Source organism: Vigna umbellata, chromosome 2 (assembly GCF_029865625.1).
Source record: "Vigna umbellata cultivar VRB3 chromosome 2, Vumbellata_1.0, whole genome shotgun sequence".
In the NCBI taxonomy this organism is placed as follows: Eukaryota; Viridiplantae; Streptophyta; class Magnoliopsida; order Fabales; family Fabaceae; genus Vigna; species Vigna umbellata.
The window spans coordinates 8,026,439-8,048,054 of record NC_142166.1 but is presented as its reverse complement, the minus strand read 5'-3'; the positions used below and the strand labels follow the sequence as shown (position 1 = coordinate 8,048,054).

General features: G+C 32.8%; 3 protein-coding genes and 1 long non-coding RNA gene across 15 annotated transcripts; 3 read left to right on the top strand and 1 right to left on the bottom strand.

Moving 5' to 3' along the window:
* The first annotated feature begins 1,716 nt into the window (after positions 1-1,716).
* LOC124828761 (pentatricopeptide repeat-containing protein At1g11290, chloroplastic-like) lies at positions 1,717-4,190 on the top strand. Its single transcript, XM_047302133.2, has one exon. The coding sequence runs from the start codon at positions 1,756-1,758 to the stop codon at positions 3,973-3,975; it is 2,220 nt and encodes a 739-aa protein (XP_047158089.2). The 5' UTR covers positions 1,717-1,755; the 3' UTR covers positions 3,976-4,190.
* An 886-nt stretch (positions 4,191-5,076) lies between these two features.
* Positions 5,077-7,271, top strand: LOC124828760 (uncharacterized). The gene is made up of 4 exons (XM_047302132.2): positions 5,077-5,247; positions 5,323-5,422; positions 6,283-6,669; positions 6,942-7,271. The coding sequence occupies exons 1-4, from the start codon at positions 5,141-5,143 to the stop codon at positions 7,068-7,070; spliced, it is 723 nt and encodes a 240-aa protein (XP_047158088.1). The 5' UTR covers positions 5,077-5,140; the 3' UTR covers positions 7,071-7,271.
* Positions 7,272-8,336: 1,065 nt separating this feature from the next.
* Positions 8,337-9,786, bottom strand: LOC148203330 (uncharacterized). The gene has a single exon (XM_088105668.1). The coding sequence runs from the start codon at positions 9,740-9,742 to the stop codon at positions 8,522-8,524; it is 1,221 nt and encodes a 406-aa protein (XP_087961794.1). The 5' UTR covers positions 9,743-9,786; the 3' UTR covers positions 8,337-8,521.
* A 5,024-nt stretch (positions 9,787-14,810) lies between these two features.
* Positions 14,811-21,066, top strand: LOC148203329 (uncharacterized). 12 transcript variants are annotated; one of them, XR_015784063.1, is made up of 7 exons: positions 14,811-15,225; positions 15,985-16,037; positions 16,122-16,200; positions 16,543-16,677; positions 16,997-17,076; positions 19,612-19,652; positions 20,681-21,066. It is a non-coding gene; the product is annotated as an uncharacterized LOC148203329 (long non-coding RNA). The 12 variants fall into 12 exon arrangements; XR_015784067.1 differs by lacking the exons at positions 14,811-15,225; positions 15,985-16,037; positions 16,122-16,200 and adding an exon at positions 19,289-19,398 and having other exon boundaries at positions 16,542-16,672; XR_015784066.1 differs by lacking the exons at positions 14,811-15,225; positions 15,985-16,037; positions 16,122-16,200 and adding an exon at positions 19,289-19,436 and having other exon boundaries at positions 16,542-16,672.
* The last annotated feature ends 550 nt before the right edge of the window (positions 21,067-21,616 follow it).

The window sequence follows — 21,616 nt, the reverse complement described above, 5'->3', positions numbered from 1 at the left end:
TTCTGCATGCCTCAAATTCTCTTCTTTTCTTTTCACACTGTCACCTGTGTAGCTTGAATACATGCATTTAATAATGATAAACCATTCATGTATAATATCAGTGACGAAAGTTTTCCTTTTGACTCATGAATTTTAAGAGGTGTTTCGAGTGTGGAATGGAGGTCAATTGTTCTCTTTACTCCGTTTGTTCAACTCTAATTCACATAACTAATCCGTTCTTACGTACGGTTGATCTTGCATTTTAGAGATTTTTTGGGATTTACATTGGTGGTGTGCGACGGAGAAGACGCAAGTCATGATGTGATTTTGGGTCCGTAGATGTTTTGGTTCGTTCGTGGTGGCTAATGGCAGCACAGTTTGCTCCTTTCTAACCTTGTGGTGGCTCTTTATGTAGCAAGAAAAGAACAAAAATCTTAATAAATGAAAAAAATTAATAATAAAAATTGTCACGTCTTTTAATGTTATTTTGTCACATATTTTAGTATTTTATAAAATGACCGCTTATTGATATTAGTTAAGATAGACATTTGGCTATTTAAATGCTATGGACCAAATTAAACAATTTTAATAGAAGAATGAACCACTTTGAAAATTGAGAAAAACTTGAGGACCATCTTAAACAAATATAAAAACTAAAATAGATATTAAGTCTTTCTTATATACTAAAGCAATTCGTTGCTGCCAGGAAAAGAAGGTTTAATATGGGACTGAAAGCTGGTCCAATTACAAGTTAAGAAGCTTTGGTAGAGTGAGGTATGTGATTTCATATTTTATTACCTATATTTGGTTTAAATATTTCATTGGTTGCTAGTTGGTAACTCCTACATTACTTGTTTTTGGCATATAATTGTGAACATCAATTTCTCACTAATATGATGAGGCTTGCTGCTGTAAATTTAATTTACTGAATTGTAATACACGAGCATAATAGTGTAGAAGCTGTCAAATAAGGTTGATGATGAGGCTAACTTCTGTATGAGGTAGACTATATTGTTGATTATGCATCATATAAATTTGTTTATTTTGAATACATGCAGGGAGGAAATACAAAGAATTAAGGCTTGTAAGATATCAGCGGTTATAGAGAAGTTTTAGCTAAAGTGGCAAAAAGTGAGTTCAAGCTTTATAACTTTTTTTTTTTTCAATTTTGCATTTGCATTCTGGCATATGAATGATGTTTTTATTAATTACTGTTGTAATCTTGCCGTTCAAGTCTTTTATTTTATTTACAACTATACTTCACCAAATAATATATATATATATATATATATATATATATATATATATATATATATATATATAGTTGTTTTATAAAAGAAAGTTATTATATTTTCTTATTTCTGAAAAATGTTTTACCCAAAGCTAAACATAGATAAAAGTATAATACTAACTTTTTAGATTTGAAATGTTTTAATTAATTTTGTATAAGTTTAATATTAAATAAATTCTAAAAGGATGGTTTTAATCAGAACTAAATTATGAATTTGAAATATTTTTTTTTTATATTTATCTTATTATAATATACAACAGACTTAAATATCAAAATCGAAAGCATGAAGAATGCACAAACCTACTTGTATTTAAATTAAGTTATGATCTTATTAATAAATAAATAAATAATTTAGTAAGTAATGATAATAAATTATTATTTAAATAATAATGGTATAAAAATACTAATTGTGTGATTTCTATGCGTATTCTGATGAATTAATCCTAGTCCTTTCATTTGGCTACTCTGAACTTCGTGCCGAACTTATGTTTTTAGGTTCAGCCAAATGCTCCGTTCACCACCATTTGTTACATCTCTTCAGCATTCCCAGAATCTTCCGTACAAGGTTTTTCAGCACTTCATCTTCTATGTTAGATCTCTGCACCAAGCCCCAGCACCTTCAACAACTCCATGCCAGGTTCTTCCTCCATGGCCTCCACCAAAACCAATCTCTTTCCTCCAAACTCATGGACTGCTACTCCAAATTTGGACTCCTGGACTTAATGCAGAAGCTTTTTTACTCCATTCAAAACCCAGATTCTGTTCTCTACAGAGCAATCTCAAGAAACTTGTATCAGTCTGGTGAATATGACAAGACCCTCTTTTTGTACAAAGCGATGGTTGGGAAGTCCATGTACCCAGATGAAGAAAGTTGCTCTTTTGTTTTGAGATCTTGCTTTTGTTTGTCTCATGAACAAGGGAAGATAGTTCATGGGCAGATAGTAAGGCTGGGTTTGGATGCATTTGACTCGGTGGGAAGAACTTTGGTAGAGTTGTATGACATGAATGGTTTTTTAAATGTGGATGAAGCTGCTGAAGGAAAATATGTAATGGAATTGAATTATTGGAATAACTTGATTTCAGAGGCATCTGAAAATGGGAAAATGGAGGAAAGCTTTAAATTTTTATGTAGGATGAGAAAGGAGAATATCCAACCTAATTCAAGTACTGTGATTGGCTTGTTAAGGTCCACTGTTAAGTTGAACTCTCTGAAGACAGGACAAGCCCTACACTCCTTTGTTGTTGTGAGCAACCTCTGTGAAGAACTAGCTGTAAATACTGCACTGCTGTCAATGTATGCAAAGTTGGGTAGTCTAGAAGATGCAAGAATGCTGTTTGAGAAAATGCCTGACAAGGACCTTGTAGTCTGGAACATAATGATTTCAGCATATGCACGGAATGGATTCCCCAAGGAATCCTTAGGACTTGTATATTGTATGGTTAGATCAGGTTTTAGACCTGACTTGTTCACGGCAATTCCTGCCATTTCTTCTATCACACAGTTAAAGTATAATGGATGGGGAAAGCAAATGCACGCTCATGTGATAAGAAATGGTTCAGATTATCAGGTTTCCATTCACAATTCTCTGATCGACATGTATTCTGCATGTGATGACTTAAATTTGGCAGAGAAGATTTTTGGCTTCATAATGAACAAGACTGTGGTTTCATGGGGTGCAATGATAAAAGGATATACAATGCATGATCAGCCTCTCGAGGCTCTGTCTCTATTCTTGAAAATGAAGTTGAGTGGTACTAGAATTGACTTCATTATAGTCATTAACATCTTGCCAGCCTTTGCAAAGATAGGGGCATTGCATTGTGTAAGTTATTTACACGGTTACTCTTTGAAAATCAGTCTTGATTCACTCAAATCCCTTAAGACATCCTTTCTTAGTAGCTATGCAAAATGTGGTTGCATAGAAATGGCCAGAAAGCTTTTTGATGAAGAGAAAAGTATCCATAGAGATATAATTGCGTGGAACTCAATGATCAGTGCGTATTCTAAACACGGAGAGTGGTTTAGATGTTTTCAATTGTACAGCCAAATGAAACTATCGAACATTGTACCGGACCAAGTAACATTTCTTGGGCTGCTCACAGCTTGTGTTAATTCAGGCCTTGTTAGCAAAGGCAAAGAGATTTTCAAGGAAATGGTGGAAATATATGGTTGCCAACCTTGTCAGGAACACCATACTTGTATGGTTGATCTACTCGGACGTGCTGGCCAAATCCATGAAGCCAATGAAATAATAAAAAATATTCCACTGGAGTCAGATGCAAGGGTTTATGGCCCCTTGTTGAGTGCCTGTAAGATGCACTCAGAGACTCGTTTAGCAGAACTTGCTGCTCAGAAGCTTATAAATATGGAACCTAAAAATGCTGGAAACTATGTATTGCTCTCCAATATATATGCTGCAGCAGGAAAGTGGGACAAAGTTGCTAAAATGAGGAGTATTCTTAGAGATAGAGGACTAAAGAAAACACCAGGTTGTAGCTGGCTTGAATTAAATGGACAAGTGCACGAGTTTCGTGTTGCAGATAAATCTCATCAAAGATGGGAGGATATATACTCAATCTTAAATGTACTAGAGTTGGAAGCAGGGGATATGGAGAATGATCTTAAACTTTTTGATCCTTCTGTCATTAAGGGGTGTGAATTGCACATGAATCAACATAACCTAAGACATAACACGATAAGTTAAGATAATCTAGATGTCATGTAAGCTCCACTTTTACCTTGGAGTTGAAGATTATAAATTGCAAAATTTTACTCATCAGAGATCTGCTCCACCTGAAAAAAGGGTCATAAATGTGTATTGGTCATTCCTTTTCATTTGTTAGGCTGTTTTATGGCTTTGGATAATTTTTTTAAGTGGTATTTATAGTATCATAAATGAAAAGAGAAGATAGTTATGCACATTCTGTCATTTATTTATTGTAACTGTAAAGGCAAAGGCGGGTTTTTACGTATTAGAGGCATTTTTATTAACTTGTTGGAATGTGCAATTTTACAAAATTATCTAGCCTTTGCTGTTTTGATTCATTCCGCAGATTTGTCTTTTGTTTTATTTTGTTCTCGATCGAAATCACTCTCAAAACTTTCTTCTTTAGGATTGTTCACTTTTAGGTTTTGAAGTGGTTTTTATATAAATTGGTGTGTTCAGTATTATTGACACTTTGTTAGGTCATTTTCTTTGTGGAAACATAGTTCTAGAAGGTTATAAGCAGGGTTGACAACAAATAGAACCAACTCAAACTTATTTCAAGTTTCATTCGATAATCAATTCATTGAACTTCCTTAAATGAGTGAACTTGTTAAATAATAGGTTCAACTCAAATTATGATTAGTTTGATTTGTTTAGTTGATAAAATATACAAATATATGCCACTAATGTCGTAAAACCCTTGAGAATGACTCTTTTTCATTCAAATTTATTTATTTTTTCTTTACTATTTAAATTACAAAATTATAAAATTGGAGAATTGTAAAATAACAAAATCATAAAATTACAAAATTATATGTGATAAAAACTCAGTAACATGACGGATAATAATCACATCATCCAATCAAAATAAATTAATATAAAGAATCGGGTTGAAAAATTTTAAATTTTTAAAATTTCAATAAATTACAAAAATTCATTTGGAACTCTATCGAAAATTCTTAATCTTATCAAAGTAATTTAGACTTAATTAAGCTTAATTTAAAATATTAAATTTATGAGAAAGCCTAATTTAAAATATTAAATTTACGAGAAAGTTTTGTCTGAACAAAATATTTACATAAAAGATTAAATCGACGGAAGCTACCAAATCGGTGATCTGCCCTTGTGTTTTGGAGAGAGCAGAGAAGAGAAGAGAGTGAAAATGAAGGTTGCTCCGATAGTGGTGTTCTTGTTCAAAGACGATGAGGGTTTCGCCGCCGCTATCTTACAAGCTCTCCACCCTAACACCTCATCCTCCTTCACCCGCCGGTGATTCTTCTTCTCTTTTTCTTCACTCAACTCAAGCTCATAATCATTATTCATTCATGAATTTTTGTGTTGTAGAGAGGAACCATTCGACCACTCCCTGGAGCCTTATGGAATCAAGCACGTCAAAGCATCTGGCAGCGTTTCGCACTTCGTTGATGAGCACGGCGCTTATATGGTCACCCTCCTCAACCGCCCTTTAACTCTTTTTTCTCGTGTTTTATCAGATATTGTAATATGATGGTAATTGATTTGTAAAGCACAAAAATTAGATGCCCTTTTGGATGAAATTGTGAAATGATAGTGAGTGGTTGCCAGATATATGTTAAATTTGGCTTTCTTGTTGAGTGGAGTGGCATTGAAGAGAGTGAATACAACTTTTGTTTGACTGCTGAGTCCTGGTGAGGCAACCTAAAAAGGTCTTAAGTCATTCTGACAATCCTTGAGCCTCTTACAAAGAGGGTAGGTTTTTATTTTCAAATGCTGGATCTGAAATTTTGGTATGGATAGAGGTGGTTGGTTGTTGAAGGTTGCAAATGAGTTCTGTGGTGGGTGGACTAGACTGTTCTTACTTCGATGTTAAATGAAATTAATGAATGGATTCCAATGCTTAGAAACAGCATATTGAGCGGATTCTCTCGATCAACATCTTTGTTTTTTCCTTTCTGAAAACAGAATTTATCAATCATAACTGATTTATTCTCCAGTCTAGTATCTTGTAGTTAATTTCACACTCCCTTGCTAGGATATGATTTTTCATATCTTTGTTCAAGGTGTTTCTATGATTACGTGTGATGTTTCAACTTAAACAATTGTGAATTCTAGTATTGTCTTTATATTGGATAAATTTTTCTGCTGAGGTTGGCTTTCTGAAAATTTTACGAGCTGCTGCTTGATTCTGTAAAGTTGGAGTTAATACTCTGAGCAATTAGATTACAATAATGGTAAACTTAAACCATACAAATTTATCTTCTGAGATGATTTGTTATTGGCATGCTTTAGAAATACATCTGATTTTGCTAGACTTTTCGTATTCAGGTCTCAATTGTGGCTATGGAGCATTATGAGCCACCAGTACTAGCTTGTGCTCTAAATGAGGTCCTCAATAAAATTACTGCTGATAAATCATCCCTGCCAACACTTTTGGTACCATTTTTGGTGGAATCTTCCAAGGTTAAAGGGCAAGTTAAATACCTAGGATCAGATGAAAGCAAACCTCTAATATTTGGTATACGGATTGGTCAAAATACAGACATAATGCAGGCATTACTCAACAAAACACAGGAGCTACCATCTTCGTTATGGATTCAACATGTAAATTTTGCATCTTTTCTTCACTTTGTTCGTGTAATGCAGTTGCCAACCTTTCTTCTAATTGGACAAACTAGTCAATATTTGGACACTAAATCCTCCAAACATCATGAGGTATTCATTTTCTTCATCACTTTTAAAGCATGCTTATTTTATATCTCTATAGAAAATTGTCTACTAATTTTGAGACTGGTTGGTCTCAATGGATTGCATATCATGTGGCTACCGTCCTGTAAACAGGGTTACAGGGGGACTGTTGGCTTAGTTATTCTATTTCTTCCTTGCAATAACCTAAAAAAGAAATTGTGTGGCATTCTTCATTTTTTATCATTCAATTCAATAAACTGGCGCCTCTTCAACAGCTAATTTATGTTTGTTTTTGCTAGATAATTCATGCTATAGGAGAAATTTTGGCTAGCGCTACAGGTCTGCAGTTTTCAGAAGAGAGAGTGGTATTGAATCCTAAGAAGAAATCAGGTGAAAGCAAAGAGCCATGGCGTGCATTATATGGTTGAAACATGGATCATTAACATACTGATTTGGAACATGTATTTTCATGGATCTGATTCGCAGAACCATTGATCTTATGTATCAACTATTTCCTTCAAAAGTTATTATAAATTCCCCCCATATTCTCTTTGCACCTTGTTGAAGTATCTTCGTATTATGTAAAGTGATGGATGTTATCATAACACGTAGCTGCTGTTCTTTGAGTATTTGTGGGTTTTATTTTCGTTCACCGTTTATGTTACATTGTGTACTTACTATCGCTTTGGTCCTATTACCTCTTTTGAAGAGAGGGCAAGATGAGAACAGCGATTTTTTAGATTTTTGTTTCTGTAATAGAAACACATTAAAGTCGAGGAGTTTCTAACTAAATGTCTACATTTTGTTAGCGATAAAACATTTCGGTATACGGAATAAATGATTCAAAAATGTTATTTTAACATCCTCTGTTTTTTTAAACATTTCAAACAAGTAGTTCTTGATTTTAACTATAATAATATGAATATGAGAATTAACAAAATTTATGTATAAAATATTATAACAATTATTACCTTGACAGTTATTAGTTAGTTACATGACTAACTGCAATTCTCAATATATCAAGTAATTATTCTTGAAGGACACGTTTCAATTATACTTTTGGAGAAAATTGACTAAAGTTCTTATAAGCAGAGATGACACAGGACCCACCAATTTCTAAAAAAGTACTCTTCTAAAAATGCAATATTGGGATGTTCTTATATTCTGTTTTTGTCTATTTTACAGAGGTAGTTGAGAAAATGATATTACACATGAGGCAGTTATGATACTAGTACTGTGTAATGTACTGTCAAAACAAGGTTATCTTAGTAATGATAGCGTGCAACTGCTAACTACATTCATAAGATAACACAAGAAATGACGTTTTGCATGCCTTTGTTTGACGAGTTCTCCAATCTCATGTTTAGATTCCCAGTAACTAATATCAAGATAATCCCTCCAACCAGAATGACATTCTTTTTGACCGGATTCAAGCTTCTGCGTCGAGCCAGTGATTGTTAACCTGAAAGATTCCATCAATAACTATCAGTCATGCAGATGAACAGATAGAACCAACTATTAACAAACTGATTTAGCGAAGTTTAAACTTACGATCTAATAATTAATAACTAAAGTAGAACTAACTACCGCAAAGAAATTACACACACCTAAAGTAGCTGAACCAAAGAAATAGTAACTTGATAATGGAGTTCTTGATCAAACAAAGTTCAAGAATAGCGTGTAAAATACCTAAAGTGAGACCACAAAACGTAAATGACCAAATCGTTATACGGAACGCCATGCAACATAAAGCAGAAGCTAATCCGAGGGAAGAAACCTATGATAATACGTGGAGATTCATTCATTGGGACTAAAACATTTGTAGGGCTTAAATTTTCTGAAAGAAAAAAAAAAGAAGAACGAGAAAGAAAAGAAAAACCTAGTTCCTGCCTCGATGGCGGCCACCGCGACCATGGCCTCTTCGTCTACGACTTCCACGACCTCTTTCAGCAGTAGAACACTCAGGGGAGCAAGATGGTTCGTCATCTTGAGTTGAAGGGCCTCCTCCACCGTCAACATGGCGATATTCACTTGTATATTTCTCTTCTAAGACTAAACACCAGGTTTCAATATTACTAACTGCGATAGGAGTGAGACCCTCAAACATTCGCGCCATTTTGACGACCGAGTCAAACTCCCTTGGCAATCCTGCCAAGACCGCTTCAACGTGATCTTCTTCAGACACAGGATTACCTGTTTCAGCCAAAGAATCAACAATGCTTTGGATCTTGCCAACGTACTCAGACACAGACAAATTTCCTTTCCTTATTGTCCCCAGCTCTGACCTAAGTTGCCAAACCCTCACCGCCAAATGAGAATGGAAGAGTTCTTTCACCGTTTCCCAAACCTGCCACGAGTATTGGCATCCGGCCATCAAAGAAGCAAGGTCTTTGCGCATAGACGATAACAACCACGTGCGCAATATCTGATCTTGAACAAACCATCGCCGGAACTTTTCGCTTTCGTTGTTCTGCGTGCGATCGCTCTCGCTTGCGTACGGTTCAGGATCGAAGATCTTCTCCACGAACTCTAGCAGATTGCGCGCTTTCAAGACAGCTTCAACTTTCTCATTCCATTCAAGATAATTCATGCCGTTCAGCTTAATTGGTATTTCGTCGGTAATAGTTAGGTCGTCGGATATTGATAGAGATGACATCGCTGACGTTGCGGCCGAAGCCAACGTGGACGACGCCGCCGATGCCGCGGACAATGATGTCGTTGCGGATGCCGAAGTCGAGGTGGACACGGTAGTCGTAGTGACTGTTGACGCCGACGGCGAACTGGCCGATGGCGAACTGTCCGACGGCACCGATGCCGACGGCAGCGACGTCACCGGTGGTGATGTTGAGAATGGCACCGGTTGCGATACGGAAAACGAATTGGGTGGCGATGGTGTTGATGCGGACGCATTGCGGGTAGACGACGATGACGTTGGGTGGCCTGGCGATGACGTAGGGTGGCGAGAAGATGACGTAGGGTGGCCAGAAGATGACGTAGGGTGGCCAGAAGATGACGTAGGGGGGCATGACGATGTGGAGGGGGACTTTCTAGAGGAAGCCGCAGAGCCTTTTTTTCTACTGCCTTGTTTCTTTGGCGCCATTTAAGTGTAGAGAAGAGGATTCAATATTGGAATGTACTTTTTATTTTAAATGTGATTCAGCTTTATATTTATGCTAATAACACAAATCACAATTTTAATTCGAATATCCACAAGAAAATCTTAAAAAAAAAAAAAAAAAAGAAGTTATACCGTATGAGTATAACTTACTTTTTTCGCAAAAAGTATTACACAAAAATAGATAATTAGGGACAGAAAAAATATTTACTTATCTTTAAAGTCAGCAAGTATCATTATTTTAATTATTCTTTTTGATGCTGTAATTCAATTCACGTAATAATTTATTTATTAAATTTATTTAGATGGTTTTTATTTATACATTTAACAAAATCTAATTAACTTTAAAATAGAATTATAGACTAGAGAAATATTAATTATTTAATACCAACTTAAAATTTTATTTTGTATATTTATATTTTTGTAGTAAAATGGGCTTGAATTTGTGATTTGTCAATTTTTTATTTATTTTTCTTTTAACTTTTAAGTTATATATATATATATATATATATATTACAAATATATTTAATTATATACATATTTTTTAGATTTTAATTCATTAATTAATGCATATTGCATAAACTAAAATAATTATTACATTTTCATATTAAATTATTCTATTATAACTAATAATAAAAATATAAAGTTAATTTGTATGTGTTAATTTAAACTACAATAATATTGTATATTTGTATTTTTAAAATAATATAATTTAGACAAATTCATCTATTATCACATATGAAAAGTGGCTACCTTGAACATGTTATTACTTTCAAAATTATATGCTAATATATACTATTAAATGTTTTAACTACTTTACATATCTCTCCCTTTTTCAAGGAGATACCATTCTGAAATTTTTGTTTAGAGGTATTAGGTAAAAGACCAACTTAATCTCTTTTAAACCTTTTTTAAAGTACCTTTATTAGAAAAATTCGCTTAACCATTTTCGCTCAACGAAATTACGTAGAATAAGATTTTGAAAGTTTTTGCTACATGTTCGTTTAACTTTTCCAAATTTGATCAGACATCGTTGAGACGTCCCTTACCAATTAATTGATAATTTGATTTTCTTTAATTATTATTTGATAGATGACTACATTATACTTGAGTTTTGATAAAATAAAAATATATTCAATAAGTTTATAAATATGTCTTCTACCTTTGTTTAACATAATTACTTTAATTGTTATTGGAGCAGTCATAAGTGTTGAGAAATATGTCCCTTTAAAGTTTATATGATTATTAAAAAATCAACACATAATATTTTAGCTAATACACGAAAGTATGCCGTATGATTCTTTTATCTATCGCAAACATAACTTAAAAACATCTTATTTTGAATAAAACTCCCTCGTTTAAATTCTCAAGTTACATCCCACGACAATAATTAAATCTTTATTTATTATAACTTTCATCATTTTATAATAATAATAATAATATTTATTATTATTATTATATTTGACACCAAAACAAATAATATATAAATAAAAATAAATAAATAAGAGCAATGCATAACTGAAGATAAATATGATTAAATAAATAAGATTAGTGAAATAAATATGACTAAATAAATCAAACTAATGTATAATTCAAGATAAATATAAATAAATAAATAAGACAAGTGGAGATAAATATAGATAAAATAGAACGAATATGTAGTTAGAAGTAAACAAAAATTAAAATGAGATTAAAGACATCTTACTTAATATAAATATATATAAATAATTATAAATAAATAATAAATGTCTCGTTTCCTAGTGATGATACACTCAATCTGAATTTAAACATTTTAAAGATTATCTCTCTGTTCTCATTGCACTGATTTAATCTATCTCTTCTTACGTCTGTTTTTTTTCATTCACCTCACTTACCTATTTATAAGAGTTATTGTAATAATTAATTTAGTCAAAGTTTCAATAAATTCCTTTAAACATATTCCAATTACATTAGTTTCTCACTTTTCATTCCATATTTTTCTATAAAGTGATTCTCAGATGGGATAAGGTCTGCAGCTTCCCATGTGCAACCTTATCTCACTTTCTTCCTTTATTTTATTTTATTTTTAACAAGCTATTACTTAATTATTATTATAACATTTTAATGGATTGTTTAGTCAGTTCTTCGTATAATTTACATAGTAATATATAACATATACAATTATCTTATTCTATTATTTTATAAAAAAAGTTTAAATCTATAATATATATAATTCTCCATTGAATAAAACTAATTTTGGCATTGCACCCAAAATTGTCTCTAGAGGAAATCTGCTCAACACTTTGAAACATGATAAGAGAATTTTCCATTGAACAAATTTACAGTGATGAGAATGGATAACAAAATAGAGAGTTAACAGAGAAGAAAAGTTCTTTACACTTATAAAGGCACAAAAGTTAGCAGGTAGAAGCCTTCTATTCCTATTCTACAATTGATCTTACATTCAAGTTGACTCTGTCAAGAATAATATTATTGTATCCTTTAGACCATGACTCTAATTGTTAGTGTTTGCCCTAATTGTTGGATATTGATAGAGATGTGATTGCGTAGGTTGCGCTCGACGTGTATGTGGACGACACCCGTGACGTGGACGATGATGTCGTTACAGACATGGATGACAAATTTGATATCGACACGGATGTCAGAGTGACTATTGACGCCAATATTGGTGAATTGAGCGACCACACCGATGCACCGATGCCGACGACAACAACGTTATCAGTTGCGATAAGGAGTACGAACTGGGTGGCAATGTGGACGCATTGTGGTGGGAAGACGACGATGACGTGGGGTGGCATGACGATTGAGAGGGGGACTTTCTAGACAATTAGGATCTTGAGTCAAATATAAATAATAAAAATTAAAAACAAAATATAAACTAATTTAAAATAAAATCTATCTAATTTATTTTTATATTATATCAATAAAATAAAATAATATTATATTTAAATAAATGAAAAATCAAAATTTTTTATTTTTTTTTATTTTTATTAATATTAAATTAAATATTATTAAATCTAAAACTAATAAAAGATTCAAACAAAATTATTAATAAACCCTAATTTAAGTTTATCCCAAAAATATAAGTATAGAGAAGAGGATTTAATATTGAAGTGTAGTTTCTATTTTGAATGTGAATTAGCTTTGTAATTATGGTAATAACATAAATCACAATTTCAATTTTATCCGCGAGAAAATCTTAAAAAAGAAAACAAAATTTATACAATATAAACTAACTTACTTTCTTTACCAAAAATATTACACGAAAATATATATGATAATTAGGGATAGGAAAAAATATTTACATATCTTTAAAGTTTGCTAACATCATTATTTTAAAGATTAAATATATTTTTAGTTTCTTAATTTTAAGTGAAAATTAGAATTAGTATCAAATTTTGAATTAATTTAATCTCCTATCTTTAAAACTGCATGAATTTAATAATTTAACTAAATTTTATTAATTTTATTTAGTATTTCAAATGTGTTTCTTAGTCAACATTGAATAAAAAATGTATCAAATATCATTTTTAAAGTTAAAATAAATGTGTTTAAAACGTCAAATAATGTAACAAAATTTAGTTAAAAGAACTAAATCTATACATTAAAAAGTTGAAAAACTAAATTTGGTCAAAGTTTTGAGAAAGAATTATTTCCAATTTTCACCTAAGAATCAAAAACATATTTAACTCTTATTTTTTTTTTATCAAGTAGGCCCAAATATCCTAATTCAATTCACGTAATAATTTATTTGTTAAATTTTATTTAGATTGGTTTTGTTTAAACATTTAACAAAATCTAATTAACTTTAAAATAAAATTATAGACGAGATAAATATTAATTATTTAATACCTACTTAAAATTTTATTTTGTATATTTATATTTTTATAGTAAAATGAGCTTGAATTTGTGATTTGTCAATTTTTTTATTTTTCTTGTAACTCTTTACGTTATATATATATATATATATAATAAATATATTTAATTATATAAATAATTTTAATTTTTTAATTCATTAATTATATATTGGATAAACTAAAATAATTATTACATTTGTATCTTAAATTATTTTATTACAGTTAATAGTAAAAAATTGTTTTGCAAGTATTAATTATTTAAGTTACAATAAAATTGTATATTTCCATCCTTAAAATAATATAATTTAAACAAATTAATCTTTTAAATTAGTCAACCTATACATGGTTTTAAATTGGGCTTGAGTGGGTCCAATTAAAATTCTACATAACCCTAACATCTACCTACAACCCGTTGAGGGAACCCAGGTACAAGCCTTTTTATTCCTACTCTACAATTGATCTTACATTCAAGGTGACTCATGTAAAGAATAGCTTGGGTAAGTTCACGTATGAGTGTCGCAAATTCGTGTAGCCTATGCTTGAAAGAGGTTTTTTCATTAAACTGGCAAATTTTAAGTATAAATTATCGATTTAGACAAAAAAAATTTAAATTAAGAAAATAGACAAGTCGGGAAGGTTCATATGACTTTAAATGAAGAAGTCGTGTCCTCCCTACACGACTTCATTTTGATATTATAATCAGAGATGAAGTCGTGCATCCAAAAAACGACTTTAGGACATGATAATCGATTACCAGGTATTGTAATCGATTACCACACCTTTTTTCATAAAAAAAAAATACAAAAAAATTGAAGTTGTGTACCCGACACACATCTTTATTTTTTTTAAATTTTAATTTTTTTTAATTAAAATCATTTATAATTTGTTAAAAATGTTTTTAAATGTATTTAAAATAATTAAAATTATATCTAATTAATAATTAAAGTTTTTAATATTATTAAATAAATAAATTTCATGATTTTAATTATTTTTGTAATTAAATTAAATTTCTTATAAAATAATTTCAATTAAATAATTTATAACTACAATTATGTCACTACAAAAATAACCTATTTTACTAGAGGTTTGTTTCTAGGGGTTTTATAAACCCTTACTACTTTCCGCGGTTATAGTTAAAATCCGCAGTTAGATTTTGTATTTTATTTTTTAATAATTTTTTGACACTTTTAAAGCAACCCTAATTTTCATTTTGCTGCGCCTCAAGTTTTCGTTCGCACCTCAAGTCTTTGTTCGCCATTTCTTCTTTAGGACGTTCGCCTCGACTTCTCCTTTTTCTCTTCACAGGCTTCACATCTTGCTTTATCCAACCTTCTCGTCTTGAATTTTTCATCTTCACAACCTTCCCTTCCGTTTTCTTTGTTTCACTTTGCAATTCCTAATTTGATATACAAGCTTCTCTTTCTTTTTCGTTTTTGTTTCCTCCATTCTATCATTTTCTATCTTCGATTTGTTTCTATTTCAGTCGCCATTTTCATTTCCATAAATCATTGCATGTCTCTTTCTATGCATTATTGTGAACCGAAACAGCCGGTAGTTGAAGCAACCCCTTGTTTGGCTCCGCGAGTTTTCTAGAGTGGTGCCTCATCAATGGTAGTTCATTTTAATTTGTCTATTGAAGCATTAGCAAATAAGAATTCGTTACTAATAATTTCCAGAAAAATTCATTGTTGTTGTTTGTGCAAATTCTAGGGTATTCCCCTTTAATATCTTGGGAATTCAATCGGCAGAAGTATTCATGATTCGCAATAATGCTAATATGAAAAGATTTATCCTCATCATTTTGAAACTTCTAATTCTTTTTTAGTTTATCTATCATCTACCTAATCTGTCATTTCTATGACTTTGAAGCATCATATATTATGCTAGTTAAAAGGATTCATTTTATTTTTTTGCATGTGTTGTTTGTGTGTTCAGTAGTAGATAGTGTGGTTGCAGCTGTTTGTGCTATATATCATAAAGACAAGATATTTCATTTACTCATCTTTGAAGACACAATTTGAACTCTTTTATCTTCCTTTCAATGTACTGCAATATGTGTTATTTTTTGTAGTGTATATCTCTGCATACCATTACAAACACTTCTTATGCAGATCTAGATTATGGTGTTATTGAATCCACAACTTTGAAGTTTAGACAAAGTTAGAATGAGTTTCTAGCTCAGTTGGCACAGTGCTTGTCAGACATAAGGATTTAATTATATTATATGTGTTATGTGTGTTCTGTTAACCTACTTTTTTTCTTTTTTTTTTCTCATCAACTGTTTGATTTTCCAATAATATGTAACAGGAAGGGTAAAAACTATATGGTTTAAAGCTTTTGCTGTTTTTGACTAACGTTTCACCTTGGTAGGTTGGGTCTGTTACTAGTATTTGTTGCACTTGTTTTCTTATAAGATGTGATTGGTGAGTTCCTTCCCATTTAAAGCTACTGTATTTATTTGAAGTTATTGTTTTTTGATATGATGTTTGTTTTCACCTTTGATGTAGCTTGCATTTTCTGTATTTGGTAAGAATACAGATCTTGATGTCTTGAACCATCCCATTCTTAATCTGGTTTACTATTTGGTAAGTCAACTTCTTGTATTTCTTTGTCAGGGAATAATGTTTAATTGTTGCATTAAATTTCTCTACTAAACCAATGACTAAAGAAAAAAGGGAAAATCCTAACCGGTGGGCACCAGCACCAGTTAAGGAGTAAAATAGAAACTTTTCACACAACATAAGATATAAATGTTAACGAGTGGCAACTTGTTAAAATGAGTAAACATCTTAACTAGTAATTATATGGATGCATTCTACTTTATACTCCTTGTTACTGACCCAATCAAATTTCTTACTTAGCAATCTCTTGTCTACAATTTGTATTATTTGTATACCATGTTTTATTCTTTGATAAATTACCTGCAAGAAAGTTATCCACATTGTTGGCCCAAAGTATGCAATTAAGTACCATAATGCTACAAAGAATGCTTTAAGTCATTGTATTTATATGGAGGCAAAGAACTATCCCCGAGAACTAGCTGCACATGGAGTTATAAGTGAGGTTTAATGTTGTCATGATTTTAGTTTATCAGTTTATTCCTTTTGATGTTGCAAGCTGATGCATGATTTATTAGGAAACCTCATGGGAATTTGAGAGCGAAATTACTTTTGGGAATTATTACTACATGATCATTGTTGTTTCATTTCTTCCTTACATAAAAGTAAATGAAGCACTGATAATAATCTTGTAATTATGTAATATATTGTATATAGGGAAATATTATAGTATATAGAACAAAGTCCACACTTAAACCAATGATCTCAGAAAGGATTATGAGTAGCTTATAACAATCTTCATATTGTTGAATTCTCTTGTCTAGATAAACATCTGCAATTGGATGCTCAGTTGTGTTTATGAGGAAAGAAGAAAACATCAGGGAAAAGGATCACTGGTTTTCAGGTTGTTTACTTCTGTCACTCTTTTTCTCGTTTGGAATTTGCTTTTCTAGGACACCCTATACAAAATTATTGAAGGCTGATCATTAATCACATCATATATGATTAGTTTTTGCAGTTTTCACCAACTAACCCTAGGAAATTATTGGTTGCAATTGAAAGAAAGAATGCATGTAGCATCTCAAACTTTCATCTTAAATCTCACTCCATAGGTTAATCCAATTCTCATTTTCATTTGATTTTTTTAGTTTTTTCCTGTTGAATATAGTGAAAAACTATATTTGAGATTAATCTCTCTTGTATTAAATACACACATATGGTTCTCTATTTATAATAGAAGAAATATGGGCTAAGCTCAAAATACAAATGAGAAATAATAACAAACTAACTAAAAGATAAAAGATATAATATATCTAACACTCCCCCTCAAGCTGGAGCATACAAATTGTATGAACTAAGCTTGGAATAGATGAACTAAGTGTTGAACTAGATGATTTGTCTTCAAGAGTGTGGGACAAACATAGATGGACTAATAGCAGCTTGTGAAACTTCAACTTCAAAAGTGGATGAAGGAAAGCAGTGGTGGACAATGACAATCTGCAAGGACTGATTCCCAATCAATGATGGATGAGTGACAGGATCAACAGTGGTAGCTGAAAGCTAAGAGCTACAAAACTGTAGGGACTACACTAAATCCTCATCAATGATGGTTGAGTGACGAGATCAACAGTAGTAGCTGAAATCTACAAAACTGCAGGGACTACACCCATATATATGTGACTTGCAGTGTCTTGGAAACATACTCCCCTTAGTGTGAACGACAGAAATGTGGAATATCACAGTTGCTGGACCACTAAAACAAAACAAAATATTAAGCTACAATGCTGAAACAAAGGCATCAAAGATCCAAAGATATGTTGGAGGTCCAAAATTCTTTGCTGGACAACTCTTAAGTGGTGATACTTAGTAGTGTATCACAAGAAGATCAGACTAAACTCTAGCCAAAGAAGAACTGACGCAGTTGCGTCTGTTTGAGGCGGTAGTGACTGCAACGGCGGTTGACTACTATAAAACTGTAGGGACTAAATTGCCATCACTGACTGATGGGGCCTGTAGTGGCTGGAAGCGACAAAACTACAGGGACTGCCATCACTAACTGACGAGGTGATGGGGCCTACAGTGGTTGGAAGCATACGGCGCTTGGACAGCGGCAGAGGCAAACGGCGCCTAGACAACAGCAAACGGTGCCGGACAGCGGCAAAACGGTGCCGGATAGCGGCAAAACGGTGTCGGACAGTGGCAAAACGGTGCTGGACAGCGGCAGACGACGCGGACAGCGACGAAACGATGCCGGACAGCGGCAAAACAGTGTCGGACAGCGGCAGACGGTGCATGCGAACGAGGCTTAGACGACGACCACCAGGGTTAGGTCGCGCTTGAAGAGACGGTCCAGATCCATTGGACAACGGTTGAAAGTGTGACGATCGCCGGCGAGACGGCGGCGCGTGATAGATACGCACCCGAGACTGGCTGAAGGAAGGCGGCGTGTGGAGGCGCGTGGAGAGGAGTCTGGTCTTCACTCCGGCGGGGTTCGCCATCGCTCGAGGAGACGCTTCAGATCTGCTGGTCATCGGTCGAAACTGTGACGGCGGCCGGCGACGATGGGGGACTGGCCGGAAAGAAGCGCTGCGTGGCGGCGCGTGACTGAGAAGTGACTCTCGAAACCGGCGTGGTTGGCCGTCGCTCGAAGGGACGGTCCAGATCCGCAGGTCACCCATCGAAACTGTGACGGTGGTGGCGGCAGCGACGACAGCGAAAAGCGACGATGGTCGGTGACTAGCTGCACTGAGAAGAAGAGAAAATGGACTGCCGACTGAAATTTTAGGGGCTGCCGGCGGCCATGGCGGCCGACCGCCGGCAGACAACGAGACGCGGAAGAAGATCAGCGAACCTGCTCTGATACCATGTTGAATATAGTGAAAAACTATATTTGAGATTAATCTCCCTTGTATTAAATATACACATAGGGTTCTCTATTTATAATAGAAGAAATATGGGCTAAGCCCAAAATACAAATGAGAAATAATAACAAACTAACTAAAAGATAAAAGATATAATATATCTAACATTTCCCTTTGTCTTGTTTTTTTCTTTTCTGAAAGAAGCTAAGGGTAGTTTGTTTCCTGTTCTTTGGTAACACAAATTTTTGTTTTCAGGTGATCAGGTGCAAGCAGAAAGTAGACCAATATATTGTGCCTATCCTGATTTATGGACATTATGGTCTTTCATGGAAAGTTAAAGTTGGTGCAAGAAATATTTTAAAAAGGCACTTCTGCTTTCTGAAATATATTTCAAATTGCATAGGTTATTTGAGTGTATACTTTATTATACAACATCCATTTAAATTCCTCAAATGATGATTTGGGGGCATCATGACATTTTTCTTGATAGAGTTTTCTAGCAGTTGCCCATATGATTTTTTAACTGAATTTATTTAAATGAGTCAAATTGATTTCGAAACGTCATTTGCTCTTTACAGGCAAGATATTAAATGCATTCCAGCGGCTGGTGTATTATCAGGTGCTGTTTTTTCTTTTCTGGCTGCATGATTATTTCAATCATAAATCATGGTTTATAAATAAGTAATTTGTCTAGGAATTTGATTTCATTTTAGTAGGTGCCAAAATTTCTTCCAATCAGTTTGACGACTTCTCTGTCTTTGTTGCCGAGAAGGATGATACCAGAGAATTAAACGTATCACAAAATATTTAATTGAAATAATAAAAAAAGTGACAACATCCATAGATAATAGAAAAAAAAGGAGAGGCAAAGGTGTAGCATGGAGGAGATACATAGCTCAAAAAATGATGATAGGGTGGTATTATGGATCAAATCAATACCTGGGAAGACTTCTATAATTATGCCAAACAATGTATTTTAAATTAAAGCTTTATGGTCACAAACATATCCACAAGTCTTCTATGTTTCTTCTACTTTAACGTGTCAATAAAAAGTTGAATGCTTAATATCTATTGTAAGTTTTCACATTTAATAAACTAGAAAATCACATGTAAGGCCAGTTAAATTTGATTGTGAAATTTTGAAGTTGATAATTAATTGCAAAAGTAAGTCAGAATAAAATATATAAAGTACTACTGGTAGACACAGAATTCAAAGAAATCCACTCGTGTGTGATTAAAATATTGGATAATTTATCATGTGAATAATGTTTTAAATATTTTAAAAACCCTACAACTTTTTTGTCAAATAGCTTTGATTACCTTAACTTAATTAAACTAAATTTGTTATATATGTAAGCAAATTTTTCATTTGAGTATTGTATCCTTTATAGTATAGATGCACTATATTTCTACATGAATAAGTGAAAAGATAGTCATTTAAGATATTCTATTATAATATCGTAATCGTGTGGAAAATGGGAATGTGGTAAGAGTAAATGGGTGGTAAAGTGGATAGATGTATATGATGATTTTATCCGTTAAAAGTAGGTGATTTTCAAGATAATATTCGTATCTTAGTTCCATCAAATGTAAAAGCTTCAAGCTTCAAGGTCTAAACTAGTTATGTTTTCACTGTCAAAATTGCAGGTTCCTTTGTCTTTGTCATCGTGGCCAAAGTTGCATGCAACAAAAAAACTCTGAAGATGATCCTCTACATGAATGAATATTTTCTCGGGTTTGGGAAACACAAGATGAACTGATACATATGAGAAATTAGGAAGAAGTTTTTCTGGGTTTTCTTCCCAACCAAATGGAACTGAGGCAATTAGCTTAAAGGAGTTTGAGGGGAGTGGATGACTTAAGAGACCTTTAAAAAATTAGACATTGTTTCTTTTTTAGTAATGTAATGAACATCTTAGTCATATTTTTAATATTTTAATTTAGTATTGAATATTTTTCTTTTTAATATATCAACAATTAGTTGTATGAACATGTTAATATGTTAAACAATTTGAACAATATAGTTTATTCTATATATAGTATGTAGTTTTAGTTCATATTATTTTATTCTATGTTTGGTTAATAAAACTAATTTTATTTCAGTCTCATTTTATTATAGTCAAAAACTAAAAAAAAAAAAATATGTACACATTTCCGGCGGCTTTCTGGAAAACCCCTGCTAGTTCCGGTGGTTTTTCCAAATCTCCCGCTAGTTCCAGCGGTTTTTTTAGCGGTTTTTTCAAAACCCCTGCTAGTTTCGGCGGTTTTTTCAAAACCCCAGCTATTTCCGGTGGTTTCAGCAAAACCCCACTAGTTTCGGTGGTTTTTCAAACCCCCCTAATTCCGACGGTTTTTCAAAAGCCGTCAATAATTACTTAGCGACGCAGTCTTTCCCAGCAGTTTTTCTAACCGCGGGTAACGTACTTTTCGGGAGTTAAAATCGCCGGAAACGGAAAAAATAATCCCTGATAAAAATCTAAATATTTGTAATGTGTTAATTATCTAATTAAAAATTTAAAAAAAAAAATCATATTTCTATTCTTTTGCATTTTTATTATTATAGTATATTTTTTTAGAAATTAT

Excerpts from the sequence above, each read along its gene's own strand:
- LOC124828761 (XM_047302133.2), top strand. The coding sequence starts at position 1,756 with ATGTTTTTAGGTTCAGCCAAATGCTCCGTTCACCACCATTTGTTACAT.
- LOC124828760 (XM_047302132.2), top strand. The coding sequence starts at position 5,141 with ATGAAGGTTGCTCCGATAGTGGTGTTCTTGTTCAAAGACGATGAGGGT. Across the intron at positions 5,423-6,282 it reads ATGAGCACGGCGCTTATATG|GTCTCAATTGTGGCTATGGA; the intron begins GTCACCCTCCTC and ends TTTCGTATTCAG. Across the intron at positions 6,670-6,941 it reads AATCCTCCAAACATCATGAG|ATAATTCATGCTATAGGAGA; the intron begins GTATTCATTTTC and ends TGTTTTTGCTAG.
- LOC148203330 (XM_088105668.1), bottom strand. The coding sequence starts at position 9,742 with ATGGCGCCAAAGAAACAAGGCAGTAGAAAAAAAGGCTCTGCGGCTTCC.